This window comes from Episyrphus balteatus, chromosome 3, assembly GCF_945859705.1.
Source record: "Episyrphus balteatus chromosome 3, idEpiBalt1.1, whole genome shotgun sequence".
NCBI lineage: Eukaryota > Metazoa > Arthropoda > Insecta > Diptera > Syrphidae > Episyrphus > Episyrphus balteatus.
The window spans coordinates 123,077,155-123,092,533 of NC_079136.1; the positions used below are offsets into that span (position 1 = coordinate 123,077,155).

A 15,379-nucleotide genomic window follows, 5' to 3' on the forward strand; every position below is an offset into this window, starting at 1 on the left:
ATACGAGTTCACAATGAACAGGCCTATCTTTTTATGTAAAAAAATTGCAAATTTATTTTTTTCGGATTTTCGAGAAAAAATCAAGGTTAACCCCTTGCATAAAAAAAAATACATTTTCAAAAATTTCCTCCAAATCCATCGAATGAGATATCATGAGAAAGGTCTCTTAAAGCTCTATTCATAAGTGCAAACCAAAAGTTTCTTCGACGTCTGGTTGCTGAATTATTCGCAACCGAAATATTTTTTTTGCATTCGGAAGCATATATTTACGGAACAAAGTCTCGAAACAAGTTTTGGTTTACAGATTCGAGTTCACAATGAAAAGGTCTATCTTTTTATCTTTTAATTCTAAAAAAATTGCAAATTTATTTTTTTCCGATTGCAAAATGCATTTTTAAAAATTTCTTTCTAATCCATCGAGACAACAAAAGAAAGTTTTCTTTAAGCCCAACGACTTTCTCGTTTTACACAGTCGTTTTTTTTTTGCCGTGACTTCATTCGCCTTTCGTTTCTTTTTACTTAATAGACCTCCTGGAGATTCACGATATTCCCAATCAAAAGTTAATTGTCACGTACAGAAAAACCTTAAGTTGCTCGTTCGAAATTATAATTTTTCAATAAAAATACAGTTGATTTAGAGCCCTTCTTTAAAACTAATTTTTTTTATTTATTTTTAAATTGTTTAATTCTAATTAATTAGTTATAATAATTTATATGTATATGTTTAGTACATACATACATATTACATTCTATAATGTTTTTTTTTTTTTTCTTTTTCTTTTTGGACAAAAAATAATTTTGATATTTTTTTTAATGACTTCATCTGTGGTAAATATATTTACATTTTTTTTTTGCTTTTTCTTTTGAGTTCAACAAATTCATTACAAAAAAATAAAGTTTTTGCATTAAATGCTAAGTTTTTTTCTAAGTTTTACTTCCATTTTTTGGATTTAAAATTCTCTTTGTTTTTCATATTTTGTTTCTTCATTTAAAGTGATTTAATAATTTTTATATATATCGCAAGGGTTTTAACAAAAAAAAATTATTTTGAGGAGTAAAAATATTTTATTTATCTTGATTTTTTTTTTAGTTCTTTTTTTTCAATTCGCCGAAAAGATGTGTTTGTATTTAAATGTGTATATATTAGACATTAATATATATTTATAATATTATGTGTGTAGTATAATATGTAATGTATATTTGTTTTAAATAAAATCTAAAAATTGGCTGTGGTGAGCTTTGTAATGTTTATGTTAAAAAATTTAATCAAAATATTTGATTATTTTTTAAAGAAAAAAATATGAGCTTGGGGTTGGTTTTCTTGTTTTTTTTTTAAATTTTTTTCTTCTAAAATTTCTTTTTTTTCTAATTTTTGTTTAGCACTCGATAGTTTTTTTGTTTACCTAAATTCTAATTCAATGAATTTTTATTTTATTTAAGATAATTTGATGTTGTTTTTTTTTTTGAGAGAGAGAGAGAGTAAGATTGAATTTAACTCAACTTTTTATTTTTTCTGAAGTTTAACTTAAAATGAACAAAAAACAGGACATCCTCGTTTGTATATTTTGTCGAGTTTCATAATTAAAAATAAAAAAAAAGAACACCTACTTCACAGTCAAAATAGTTTATATTTTATTTATAATTATGAATTATTATAATGTGTATATATGTATTTTAGGTATATTCATTATATCCATATCTACTTAAAGTATAATTCATGACTCGATATTTGATAGAAATTGTTTGTTTTAGTTCTATTTATATACAAAGATACACATTTATCAACTATTAATTGAATATCATTATATGTAATTTTATATCCATGTAGGTTTTTATGCATTTTAGTTATAAAATAAAAAAAAAAAAGAGAAAAATATACAAAAGACGTCTAAAGAAAAAAAGAAGTATAAAACCAAAAATAAAATTACTAAGGAAAAAAAAATTATTCAAAAGAGGAATTTAAAAAAATAAAGTACATTTCCATAAAGAAATTTTTTTAAGAAAAAACAGCTGAACGTTTGTCTCGATTTTTGCCTCTGGTAATTGTACGTGCTTTAAAGGCAGCGGCATTCATAAGATGCTGCAAATAAAAACAGAAACATACATTTATTAACTCACATCGATTAAAGAAAAATAGAAAAAAAAACTTACTCTTTCTAATTTTGTAGTTTTAATATGTTTGGGAACTGGATTAAGAGAAGGTACTTTTGAGCCAAGTTGGAAAATTTCTCGAATAAAGTCATTTTCTTGCAAATGAGATGTCATACCGGGACCCATGACTGAACATAATGCTGTATATTGATGATGAACAGCCCATGTATCGAGAACAAGTGACTCGGTACCAAAACGAATGGTGATTTCTGGTGATATGTCCTCCTGGGAATGAAAAAAAAAAAATAATATTTATTTAGTATCATTTTTAACTATAAATAAAGAAAAATATGTATGTTGTTTAAAAAAAAAAAAAAACAGATAACATAAGAAAACATGAACTATGCACGTTTGTGGAGTGCTCATTCCAATATGGCGACTCCTACTTTGAAAAAGATAATGCTGTCGCTATTAACTACCTCATTGGAAGACTGTTCATCCTATTAACTCCCAACAGGTGAGACGGCACGTTGCAATACTCAATTTAACCAGCTCAACAAAGAATTAACCTTTCAAACCAGGTTCGGTTAACAGGTGAAAACTCAGATTTCGTTTATTTGATTGTCTAAGAAATGAAAAAAAGCTGTCGTCGTTTGTTTGGGAAAGCTTTAACTCTTAAATGCAGATTTCTTGAATTGAATTTTATTTGTATTTCACAATTTTCAGCGACTAAGTCCTATAACATAGATCGAGCTAAATTTTAGCCGAAATTTTTATATTTTCGTTTTTATTCACTTTTTTACATGCGCTAAATTGTGGCAGATAAAAAATGTGCGATTGAAAACGAAAATGCGATTTTTTCACTGAAGCTGCGCACAGCTCGGCTGAAATTAATGAATACATTTTTAGCGACTCTGTCATGTGTTTTATTTTATTTAAACACTTTTTGACTGAGCCTCTTTTTTTCTTGAAATCCTCCTTTTTTTTTCCTCTTTCTTGAAATTTACGAAGGTAGCCCTGGTTATGAACCAATTTGTATGTAGACGGCCTCAGTAAATGAAAATTTTACAACGAATTTCAGATGGAATGTTTCAATTTTAAACAGTCTTCGTGCAGCCGAACATTTAGTGAAGTACCTGGATAACCACAATGCGGATAATATCGTCGTTACGTCCACGCACTGCCATTGAATGGAGGGGGGAAAACAAACATAAGATGAAAACTTGTTAAATCTACTCGAAAGTCTAATAAGAAGCAAAAGGAGCTACATTTACATGTATTCTTGACAGTATCTAAAATAATTACCCAAAATCAAATAAAACAAACTTTTTTCATCTCAATTTGCTCCATGAAAAATTTCAAATAATTTTTTTATTTTGAATTTCACTTCAAAAGTGGACAAGTATGCCTCAATTTATGCCTACAATTCTTTCCGTTTTGACACTTCGTATGACTGTGTATATTATTCTTTGTAATTACACATCCAGTTTTGCTTATCGTATCCATATATTCGCTAAATGTTGTTTTCTTAATCAATGGCGGTGCTGCCCAATGTGAGAAATTTCCCGAACTACTAAATCTCGAACTATCAGCAAAACTATATTTCACAGGCTTATAACCTTGTTGGCATTCATCATCATTTAAATTATCTTTTGTCATTTCTTTTGTAAGACCACTTTTAAATTTAGCACAAGCATCTTCTTCTTCTTCAAGTATTCCATCTAATTGTTTGTTTTTCTTTTCTTCAATTCCATCACCATCAAGATTATCATAAATTCCTTCAGGATATTCATTTTCATTACCATAATCAATTTGATAAGTTGTTTTCAATCTCTCCATATCTAAACGACGATTTAATTCTTTTGGTGGTGTTGCTTTGAGTCTTTCATACAAATCCGGATAGCATGTACGAAGAATTTTAAGAAATCTATTCGGTTGATCATGTTTACATCCATCGGCTTTGTCGTTTTTAGTAAATTCTTGACCTTGACTTGGTAGTAGTCGAGGATTAACCAGTTTTCCAACTGGTGCCATGCTATTCCATTCAACGGAATCACATTTATCTAAAGCAGCAGCTGGTATAGAGATTTGTGTATCAACATTGCAAGCACAACCTTTTGATGAAGTTTTCTCATCTTTTTCATCTTTTTGGGTTCTTAAGAAATTGTAACGTTGAGTCAATGGAGGATTGAAATCTTGACGATAGGTGGTTGTAAATATCATGACTAATTTTGTTTACCAAAAATGTTTTAATTTTCACAAAAATATTTTATAATTTTAGAATTTTAAACAAAAGTAACCTAAATTTTTTGATTATTTTTAAGCAAAGTCTTCCCCAAGAAAAAACAATACAAACAGAAAAGAAAAAGAACACACAAAGACTTTGTCGAAACGCATCTGGCATTCTTCAATAGAAATTGTAATGAAACAACTATTGGCAATTGGCCAAAATTTCTTTGTATCTCTATCTCATGAGATGAAGAAAATGATGTAAATTAGTTTTGTAGATATTCTATTTTGTTACAACACTCACCTCTAAATATCTCAAGACATCACGGAATGTTGCACGTTGTGCTTTGCGATCTCTTTTTGCCCTATATTTGTGCGAATCAGTTGCCAACTGTTTGACGGCTTCTGTGAGATCGACAATATGTTCTTCCAAGAAATCCTCATCGTGTGAACGACCACTTTCAAAAATCAATGCAATTGTCTCTCCTGCAGCCATACGTACTTCCAAATGAGGTGATTGCAACAGACCCATTAGTTTTTTAATTGATCTAAAAAGAGATAATTCTTTGTCATACTTTGTATCTATACAAACAAAATTATAATTACTTACGGTAACATCTGTTGACCTTGACCACTGGTCATAATATTCACAAAATCTACACTTGGAATCAAAGTGAGTAACAATCCCCATGCAGACAATGCTTCAGCATGCAAAGTACCTGCCTCTGCATTAACTGAAATAGGTGTCTTATCATCACCACGCAAATAGCTTCCACTGAAGATAGCCTCAAAGAATTGCATCATGGGCAATAGATCACCAATATCATCAGTGCCCAAGAAATTCAACAATCCCAAGGCAGTACAGCATTTAGCTCTGGCATCGAAGCTAACCGATTTGTCTTGCATGGTTGTTAGCAAGAATTGATTAAGTGCCTTGGAGATAACTTCTTCGCCGCCCAATTGTAGGACCAACAATGGTGCCAGTTTGGCTCCCCATACTTGCTCGGCACCCTTTCCACGGCGAATTGATTTCTCAATGCAATCGATTAGAGTGACTTTGCGATCTTCAACAAAATCCGGCATAAAACGATGCATTAGAATTTCACAGATGCTCTGCAATGCTTGAGCACGAGTTTGAGCTGATTTTTCGGTAGCATTTTCTAATGCTTGCATGAATTTTTCTTCGTAACGTTCGTTTGAAGAGAGTTCATCGGAATCCTCAACGGAAGCTGGATTCTCTGAGACATAAGAATATACGCTGGCATTGTCATTGACTGATTCATCTTCGGAGTTGGAATCGCCTCCGCGTCCTGCAAATAAAACAAATAAACAAGAAAAGACAAACATTAATCGATGATGGCAAGAATATTGAGATATTTTTGCTACTTGGTTTTGTATGTGTTTGTAAAAAAGTAGAGTAGATTTTGGAGGATTTACAGATTTCTTTAATTTTTCAACAAGTAAACAATATTCAACCAAAATAACGAGAAAAAAAATAGATTTAATGGCATGTTCTTTGTTTGGTTGTACCTTGTCAACACAATCCACCCACTGTGGGTTCTATTTTTGTAAGCATCCATTAATTCGCCCACACAAAGAAATCTTCAACGCAAACAGACGGTAGATAGAAATAATTTTGTGGATTTTTCTTTGTAATTATTTTGAACCTTAAAACAAATCCTTAAAAACATTGTATAGGCTTTTGATAAATCTAAGATTTTAATTTATGATGGAAGAATGATTTTCTCATAAGATTTATACTTGGAAAATTAATCAAAGCTTGTTTCAAATTAATTAAGTCGTACAAAATGGTGAAATAAGGAGTAGGTATTTCTTATAAAACATAAATGTGTCTTGGGTTTCTTCAAAGGCTTCCCAATTTTTTATTATTTTTTTTTTTCCAAAACCCTACAAAAATAACAAAATTAGAAAGGTATATGGCAATGGCGTGAATTATCTAGCTAGATGATAAATTAGAGAAGTTTTTGGTGACTTAATACAGCGTAAAAGGTATTGGGTGTAAGATTAGTAGAAATTATCTTAGGATGTTGGTTTGGCTGTGCCTAAGTGAGTGAATTTGAGGGTTGACATTTAAATCTTAACGGAATTTAAATCATTACTCATATAAATTGAACCCATAAAGGCAGCTTGTTTACTAGAGCAGAAGCGAAATCGATACATCGACACCTTCGATTTTGAACTCAGTTATTAAACTACATCCATACAAGATATACATAGTAGATTGAAAAAAAAAAAAAAAATATTTGCCTTTGAGATTGCGTTGATAAAATAGAGAATTTTGAGATTTTCTGAAGGTGGCAAAGAAAGCTCACATAGCTTTCCAGCTTTGTTTAGGGTCTAAATTTAGAGTATTTGAAGCAATTCTTGCCACCAAAAATAAACGGATTTTCATACATTACTTAAACTTCAATCGGATTTTTTTGATATTTATCATTTCTGACTTAGATCCTTAGTACCCTGGACCAAAAACTTGTCATTGGTTTGATCACTTGGTGTATTTAAATATTACAAACACAGCCTTGATATCTTTAGGAAAAAATTTGATTAAATTAAATTAAATTAAAAATTCCTGAGCGCTTAATACTAACATGACTATGGTAAAACTCTTTTTTTTTTTACAAGTTTTTCAGTGAGAGTAGAATTTTATTCAACGAAATCACAAATAGATCACTTATCACGCTTCAAAAATCGAAAGATAAATATTAGATGAGATGGTAAAAATTTACCAACAACTAATGTCCAAAGAGTGATGTCGTTTTAAAGTAGTTTTTTGGTGAATTTTAAGGAGTATTTTCGAAAGTTGAGGAGTATCAAAAAAATCCTTAGCCATGCCTATAATAATTCTATTAGATAGGAAATAAAATGCAGTGTTTGGAATATAGGTTTTTTTTATATTTAAAACCAGATTCGACTAGGACAAATGAGATAATTACCCATACCAATTTCTTCTTCCAATTTCTTCCATTCTAAGTAACTTGCACAAAATAAACTACAATATGAAGGGTCCAGGGGAAAAAAAGTACAAGTCCATTTCAATTCATTTCGAAAAAAAACGCATTTTAAAATTTTGTTCTCCATACAACTTAATACTAAAAGCACACAATTTATTTATTTTTTGAGCAAGGCTTAAATTTGTTTTATAAAAGTAAGGATGCTATCAGATAGTGCTCAATAAATACTACAAGACCTCATCATTAGTTTATTTTTGACAAAAAGTGGACATGTGTCGTTTTTCCCCTGAACCCTTCATATAGTAAGCATTTACAAATGCATTTAATATTTTATTGGGAATGGGTCACGTCATTTCATCCAAATGCGTTGAAAATGATTTTATTTGCCATGTCGAAGCAGACTATAATGGTCCATTTAAGTTTTCTTGAAGAAGTCAGACAAAACAAAAAGAATTTTGTCTTGATTAAGAATGTTGTGAGTTATGACCTGCTCTTTAGGAGATAAAAACTTAAAGAATATTTGTGAATCACATAGGTCATAGGTTGGGACTGTGGGGACAATTGGGGTGTTAAACTGAAATTTGTGAATTTTCAATCAAATCGAGGTGTGCAAATTCAAAAAAAAATTTATTTTTTCGTATATAAAAATTGTGTTTTAAAGAGTATCTTTTCATTTTCAATGCCATTTTTAAATTAAGTTGCTAACAAATGAAAAATTAAATCTAATTATGTAATGCTTATCACGAACTATTTATTTAAATTAAATCTTTTTGGAATGGTTTGATAAAGTTTTATTTTTTGATAAAGAAGTGATAGACAGGTTAGGCACGTGACTCTTTAGTCAAGTTTTATTTTATTAAAATTTTTAGTTTTTTTTTTGTAGTTCAAGTTTATTATTTGATTACAAACTATAAACTGAACAAAAAAGATTTACATTTTATTTAAACTTCTTAATTTGCATTTTAAAATGTAGATAAGACAAGCAATCAAGACAACGTAGCGTTATTTTCTACTGTAAGTGCTATCTATAAATACATATATGTATCATCGTACTTCTGTTTAGCTAAGGGCTTGCAAATCAAAAAACCTTCATAGTCTAAGAAGTGGTTTGTGTATAGCTTTCATACTTGCAAGGCAGCTGCTTAAGTAATCAATTTATATCGAAGGTTTTGAATGAACAGTCTAAGTTTTCGATGTCCAGATCATATTTAAACCTCTTTAGTTATGATTAGTTACCGTTATAGTTCCTGAGATAAAGGGCTTTAAAAATCACAAAGACCTTAACTGATTTACTAATTATTAAAATAATGTAGCGCTTCCTGTTACCGTAAAAACTAAAATTGCGCACATTGGTTAATCTTGTGGTGCATACAATGGAAACAAAATTTTACAAATTTCCATTCAAGAAGCATAGTGATTATTGCCCATTTAATTTAAATTAATACCAAACATTGCTTTTTTGTCGAATTCTAAAAACATAAACCGTATTTTGAGATAATTAGGTACTTAGCTCAGTAAAATAACAAATGATTGCTTAGTCAGCTATTACATGAAGCCTCAAGAGGCGCGACTCTTTTTAAACATAATGAGTGCAAAAGAGAAAAAAGATGAAAGAAAAAATTATCCGACCGGAGAGTCGTGGGCTTTGTATATAAAATCTATAGTACTATCATGAAGTGCAATTTTTTAGTTTGTTCGTTACCTGAGTGGTCGCGAGGGCGCTTAGATCGAATTAATAATGGGAGTAAGGAGATGAGATATACATTTCTGTTTGAAATTTGACATAATTTTTAGTTCGTTCGCTAGCTTACTTTTTTGGTGGCGCTGTTTTTTTTCATGATAGTACTATAGATTTTATATACAAAGGTCGTGGGTCGTGAGTCCGAGACTCTTTTTTGACGTTTCTTTTTCCACTTTTTCTTTTTTCAACATTCCCTCTCATTTCTTTTTGCTTCTTGGTGCAATACAACAACAACAAATTTTAAATCAAAAGAGAAATGTCAAATTTGAGTCCTTGACTCAAGAGGCATCGTGTAATAGTACGCGCCTCACAGAATGATTATCAAAAGAAAATTCGAAAAAAGAGTCAAGCCTCTTGAGGCTTCATGTAATAGCTGACTTAGGAAAAAAAAAAATATTCGTTTGATGTGGTTTAGAGATTTTTTTTTCAACAACAAACGATTATTAAAAAATATAAATAAAAGTAATCATTTGTTGTTATTTTTTTTTTATGTATTAAATGTTTACTGAGCTAAGTACTGAGTTACCACAAAAAAAAACGGCTATAATTACAGACAATTTTTGCCAAAAAAATATTCTTATCAATTAACAAAAATTTAAACATTCTCAAACATTTTGCTAAAAATTTCTGATGCGCAATAAAATAAGCTTTGAACTTTGATCACACAAAGTATTAACTTATTTTTTTATATCATTGATAAACCTGCTCAAACAAAATACAAAATGAAACAAACAAAAAAAACCAAAACAAAAATTGTATTTTTTACTTTCTAAAAATAAACCCTCAAACTTTAGAGAGAAGAAATACATAATACAAAAAAGCACATATCAATCCACCTCAAACAACTTGGTATAGGTACAAGTTGGTTTTGTCTGTTTTGCCACGGGTTATATAGTATTCGGCATTTTGTGTTGTATTATTGACAACAAGTTTAGTTTTATATAATACTTTATTCCATTTTTTTGTTGATTAAAGAGAAGAAAAAATCCAATCCAAGATGAAAAAAACAGTTGAAGTCACAATCACAAAAGAGATAGACAGACATAGTAGGCAATATTATATATAATCAGCAAAGCGAATACAAGTCTTTCTTCCTCATTTTCCTTCTTGATATTATACTTTTTTTTTTTTTAATTATGCCAACAGTACAAAATTAAACATTTTTGTTGTTTTTGTTTCTGGTATTTGTATGGAAAGAAATTGCTTTATAGGTACCTACTAATCTTTCAATGAATTTCTGTTTATCATTGAGAGAGATTGCTTACGACCTTGGAGCCAGACTAATGATAGATAAGGTATTTTTCGCTGCGCTCTACAAAGTCAATCAATTGGAGAGATTTTTTGTTTTAAATAAACAGAAAAAAAAAAGAAACAAAGGAAAATAATATCAATTGATAGCGAAAAAAAAGAGAGCGCACCTAGGTAGTTGTACTCTAGATCTATTGCCAATGTTATCATAGCCATGAAGTGTTTTATTTATTTGTTTTGTTTTTAATTTTCAAAACACACACTTTCATTCAAATGAAACCAAGTACTAGTGTATACTAGTATGTATAAGTAAAATAAGTTGAAGTACAAAAGATATATGAGAGCATGTGAGCAAGACGTGAAATAAAAACAAGGAAATTACAAAAGAGCTATATAATTTCATTTTCTATTCATTTTTTTTTTTTTAACGGTTAAATGTTCGGACAAGATTTTTTGTTTGCAGAATCAAACAATTAACCACTTAGGTATTCACCAGCTATCATTTTATTTTTATGGCTTAGGTCTATGTTATCAGGTAGTTCTTACATTTATACCCATGTCTTCCTGATTTACAACCAGTGAATATTGAAACAAATAAAGATTTTTTAAACTAAAAAATTGATTTTTTGTGCTACCTACATGTTTTTACTGTGATTACCTGTGTACCTAGTTCTGAGAATACATTTTCTACGCTTTTGAACACTTTCTTTTCAATTAACACGGGTTTAAGTTAAACAAAAAAAAAATGAATAGTAAAATTAAAAAATGTATATTTATTTATACATACATACGTATATAAATAATATTTAGAATAAATTTCAGTGGTGGCGGATTTTGAGAAAGAGCTTCTCAATTCTTCAATGTTAACTCCGCCAATTTGTTGAACTAACTCAAAGTAAACCCCGAATCCAAATCAACGTAAAAGCTGTTGATTGGGTTAATTTATAGTTAAAACCAAAACTAGGATAATCTCGCACTAAAAATTTTGTCCTTAGTTCAAAATATTTTCTTGTCATACTGCTCTTCTCACATCTTGGAAAAACGCATGTTTGGTCCCTCCGCAAATAATATATGTAACTCAAATTGTGTTGTAAAAGGTCTGGTCTATCATTTTCTATGCCAATGACTTGCTTTTACTAGATATAGAGCACTTTCTTTGGGCTGCAAATTTTTCAGGGACATAAAAAAACTCTTAGAATAGATGTTCGAAGACTTGGTCTCATTCCTCAATGCGACAAAGTGGTTTAAGGCCAACTTCTGGGCACTGGGCTGCTACTCTATGTTGCTAGTGCTTTTGAGATAGCGGGCTTTCAAATAAGCTGGGCGACTAGTTTTGGACCATGGCCATTGCTGTAAAATTTAATTTTAAATATTACAAATTCAGTTAGGTATTTCACTAATTGGGTCTTCCTAGGACTGGAAATGGAAAGTTCTAGTGTAATTGCTTATTTATTTGTTATTTGTTGTGCTAAACAAAAATTCAGAGTCGTCACTCAAGTGACTCACTTTTAGCTTATGAATTCCAATTTAGGAAATTTTGAATAAACGCTTGAACAAATATTCAGAAAATTCATCTCAGACTTGTGCTTGAGATAAAATTTTACTTTAGTGACGACTCTGAATTATGCTCTTAGACCTTTTCAACAATGGTTTATACATGTGGTTTGTTTAACCACCTCGAGCGGAACAATTACCAAAAAAAATTTTTGTTTCAGCATTTACCCAACTTATTTTATCAATTTAGAATATAAAAAAATAACATTGCTTTAAAAATATATTCTTAAATAGTACATAGCAAACCAAACGAGAAATTTCTTTATGAAAATCAGTTGAGAATTTCAACCTAACAGATAAATTCCATTCAACCCCCAATTTGGGTGAAGGTTCTATAAGAAAAGTTCTGTATTGAGTTGAAATCGTTTAAAATCTCTTTGCAATGAGATAGGTATTCCAAAAACAAATTTTGTACTAAAAAATTCAGTCTCCTAAAATCGCCAAAAATTAATTTTTGGTGATTTTGAAATTTTCAGTACATACACTGTGGTGTATACGTAACATTTGTTACGAATTTAGAACGATGATTTTAGGTATACGTACAGAACTCGAGGTTGATTTTTGGGGGTTTTAGGGAAGTTTCAATTTTTCAATGCAAAACTAATTTTTTGAATTTCTCCTAAACGGAAGGTGGAAAAATGTTAGTATGTATTTGGTTTGTAGGTATATCTGTGGACAAACGATTGCATTTTTTATACGTCTATCACAAAATTTGAGTGTTCCAAAGAAAAATTTGGCTGGACAAACATGGACAAAAAAAAAGACAAACGAATTAGACAAGTTTGGTTTGAAAATTTTAAGGTCACAGTTTTGTCTTAAAAAGGTATGTCAATTGAAGTTAACAAGGTCGCAATGGACTATACCGAGTTGAAGGTACATTCTTGCACGCGACTTCTATGATCCTCATGGAAAACACCCAATTATGTACCTTCCAACTTTTCTAATCTTTTTTGCTTCGTCTAATTAAGAAACAAGTACAAATTATAACGCTTGTCAGTCGTGAAAATCTCGCAAAACCTCGCAACTCAAATCTGAAGGCCATTTTGGCTAACACATGTAGATCGTGAGTGGGTATGTGGTCATCTCATTAACCAGTGGTGTATTCTGTATAATTCTAGTTTTCACGCATTTGTTACCAATCCATAAATCTAAAATGTAGCAATGTAGTGATGTATGTATGTGTAACCAACAACTTTCATAGCATAGACCACAATTTGTTTATAAAACACTATTTCATAAAATAAACAAAAAAGAATTTCCGGTCGATTTTGAAGTAGAAGTGCAATCGACTATCGGAATAATCGATAATTAATAATCAAAACCGAAAATATATGGAACAACCTATACCTACTAATAAATACTAAATTTAAATTAAATAAAAACAAAATAAAACAATAATAGCAATTTCAAACAATTTTGAAATAGATTCTCCATTGTATTCTTTCAGTATTCGTCATCAATTTTCTCTTTTTTTTCCATTTTAATTGCAATCCATTTCACAACAACAAATCCAAAGTCCATTGCACACGTGTGCCCTGGATGCATTTATCTTTGTTGTGTGTGTAAATTTTCTGAAATGTGCTACACACACGACACGAGTGAATGCGTCAAGGCCATTTCATGGCTACCCGAGAGCCGAGTCGACCCTACCTACCTACCCACTCACTCAAAAGGATCGTGTTTCTCTTTGGCGGGAATATCTCTCTCAAATTGATTTTGTTGAGATCGAACGAAGTTAAAAAAGAAGAAAAAGTGCAGTTTGCCATTGCTTAGTTGGCAAAATTGCAATTACATATATCACAAGACAAAGGGGGAGGAGAAAAACCAATTTCAGAAAAGAAAAAAAAAAAAACACCTCTTCAACTGTGTGACAAATGACGAAGACGACGTCATCATTCGACTACAAACAAAAAATTTACAAAGTAAAATGAGTAGTTTAATTAGAAAACAACAACAAAAAAATCATCATTAAAAATGACTCACAATACAAAAGCAAAAAAAAAAGAGATCAATGTCTTTTCATATTTTATTACTCACCTTTACCACCCTTACGGTTCTTTTTCGGCATAGTGGATTTTTTTTTGGAACTTATTTTGACTCCTTTTTCCGCAATTGCGAACAATTTAATTAAAACTCGATTTAAGGGAAAAATTATTTAAAGAAAAGAAAAATAATTAATGCAAATTTTTCGTCCGAACACGAGGTAGGTCACCAACACAATTACACTCGCACGCTCTCTTTTGCTCTTTCTGATACTTTTTATCAGTTGAGTGGAAAATCGTTCAACTCGATTTTTTGTTTCTTTCGTTTTTTGAGTGTTTTTTTTTTTTTTTTTTTTTGTATAGGTATAGAATTCTTCGATTTTAAATTTTTATTTTATTTTTCCGTTTGACTATAAAAAAAAATTAAAAAATGATGACAAAATTTTAAATAAAAGAAAAATAATTTGCACTATTTTTGAATAAATTGAGAGCCCTCCCCTTGGATGTGTGACAGAGCAAACAAATTTACTTTTAAGGTCGCAATCAAGACGGAGGTATAAGATTGATTTTTCTCAAGTTTATAAAATGTTGTTCGTCGTGGATAATATTTATTAAATTAACAATTTCTGGCACTAATGTGGTGTTTTTATTAATAGAAATGTTTGTTATATTGCATTCCGCACTTTGGTTGATAAATTTCAATGAATTTTTATTGGAATTTTTATTTAACGCAAATTTCATGATTATTCAATTGAACATCCGTGTGTGAAAAAATATTTTCACTCTCAATGTCTTCTTCTTCTGTGTTGTCTGGGTATTTTTTTTGTTTGAGTTTTGTTCAATACTTTGGAAGCTTTCTCACGGTAACTTCACACACGACGACTGTTTGTTACGCTGGTCGGCGATTGAATGAGTGTTTTTGTAGTTTTGTTGCGGAACAAAATAGAACGGAAAGATAGTAGAAGAAAATATACAAACAAAAAGAAAGAATTATTTGGCGAATGTGTGGGTTGGATGTGTACTGGTGTGAAAAATATGAAGAGGTATTTCACATAAAATGAAATTTGTATTTCGTTTTTTTGTGTGACTCCACTCGAGTTTGTTAAATTTTGATAACTATCATAAGGCTTGGTGTTGTATGGAATTAATTGTGCAGCACCCTATTTTGATGGATGCTAGAGGGCGAACTTTATAAAACATTTTGGTTATTTATTACCTATTATTTATTTATTTGTTATGCATGCATTTTAAGATACAATATCTTATAAGCTAATACAAGCATTTATTTGTTAATTAATCATAGTTAATATACAATTGGAAATATAAAAAGGTGAATATGCTTCAAAGTTAATTTGTTCGAAATTCAAATTTTTAAGATACATATACAGGGGTAATTCCATGAAAAAGTGGACACGAATTTTGAACAAATTATGCAGTCTTTTTTACTTTTTTTACTAGCAAATTACTATTTACAAACGGCAACTCTTTATGCAAGTTGCAAGAAAAGATTATTTGTTGTATTCCCTTATGGATAGACATAAAATTCAGGGAGTTTAATAATC

The 15,379-nt window shown here is 30.2% G+C and overlaps 2 protein-coding genes across 2 annotated transcripts; both read right to left on the minus strand.

Annotated features, from left to right (window-relative positions):
- Positions 1–1,451: 1,451 nt before the first annotated feature.
- Positions 1,452–14,738, minus strand: LOC129916983 (interferon-related developmental regulator 2). Its single transcript, XM_055997279.1, has 5 exons — positions 13,873–14,738; positions 4,931–5,630; positions 4,625–4,868; positions 2,152–2,376; positions 1,452–2,080 (listed from the first exon to the last, which is right to left on the minus strand). The coding sequence occupies exons 1-5, from the start codon at positions 13,901–13,903 to the stop codon at positions 1,997–1,999; spliced, it is 1,284 nt and encodes a 427-aa protein (XP_055853254.1). The 5' UTR covers positions 13,904–14,738; the 3' UTR covers positions 1,452–1,996.
- LOC129916984 (uncharacterized) lies at positions 3,448–4,394 on the minus strand. The gene has a single exon (XM_055997281.1). The coding sequence runs from the start codon at positions 4,312–4,314 to the stop codon at positions 3,475–3,477; it is 840 nt and encodes a 279-aa protein (XP_055853256.1). The 5' UTR covers positions 4,315–4,394; the 3' UTR covers positions 3,448–3,474.
- Positions 14,739–15,379: the final 641 nt, after the last annotated feature.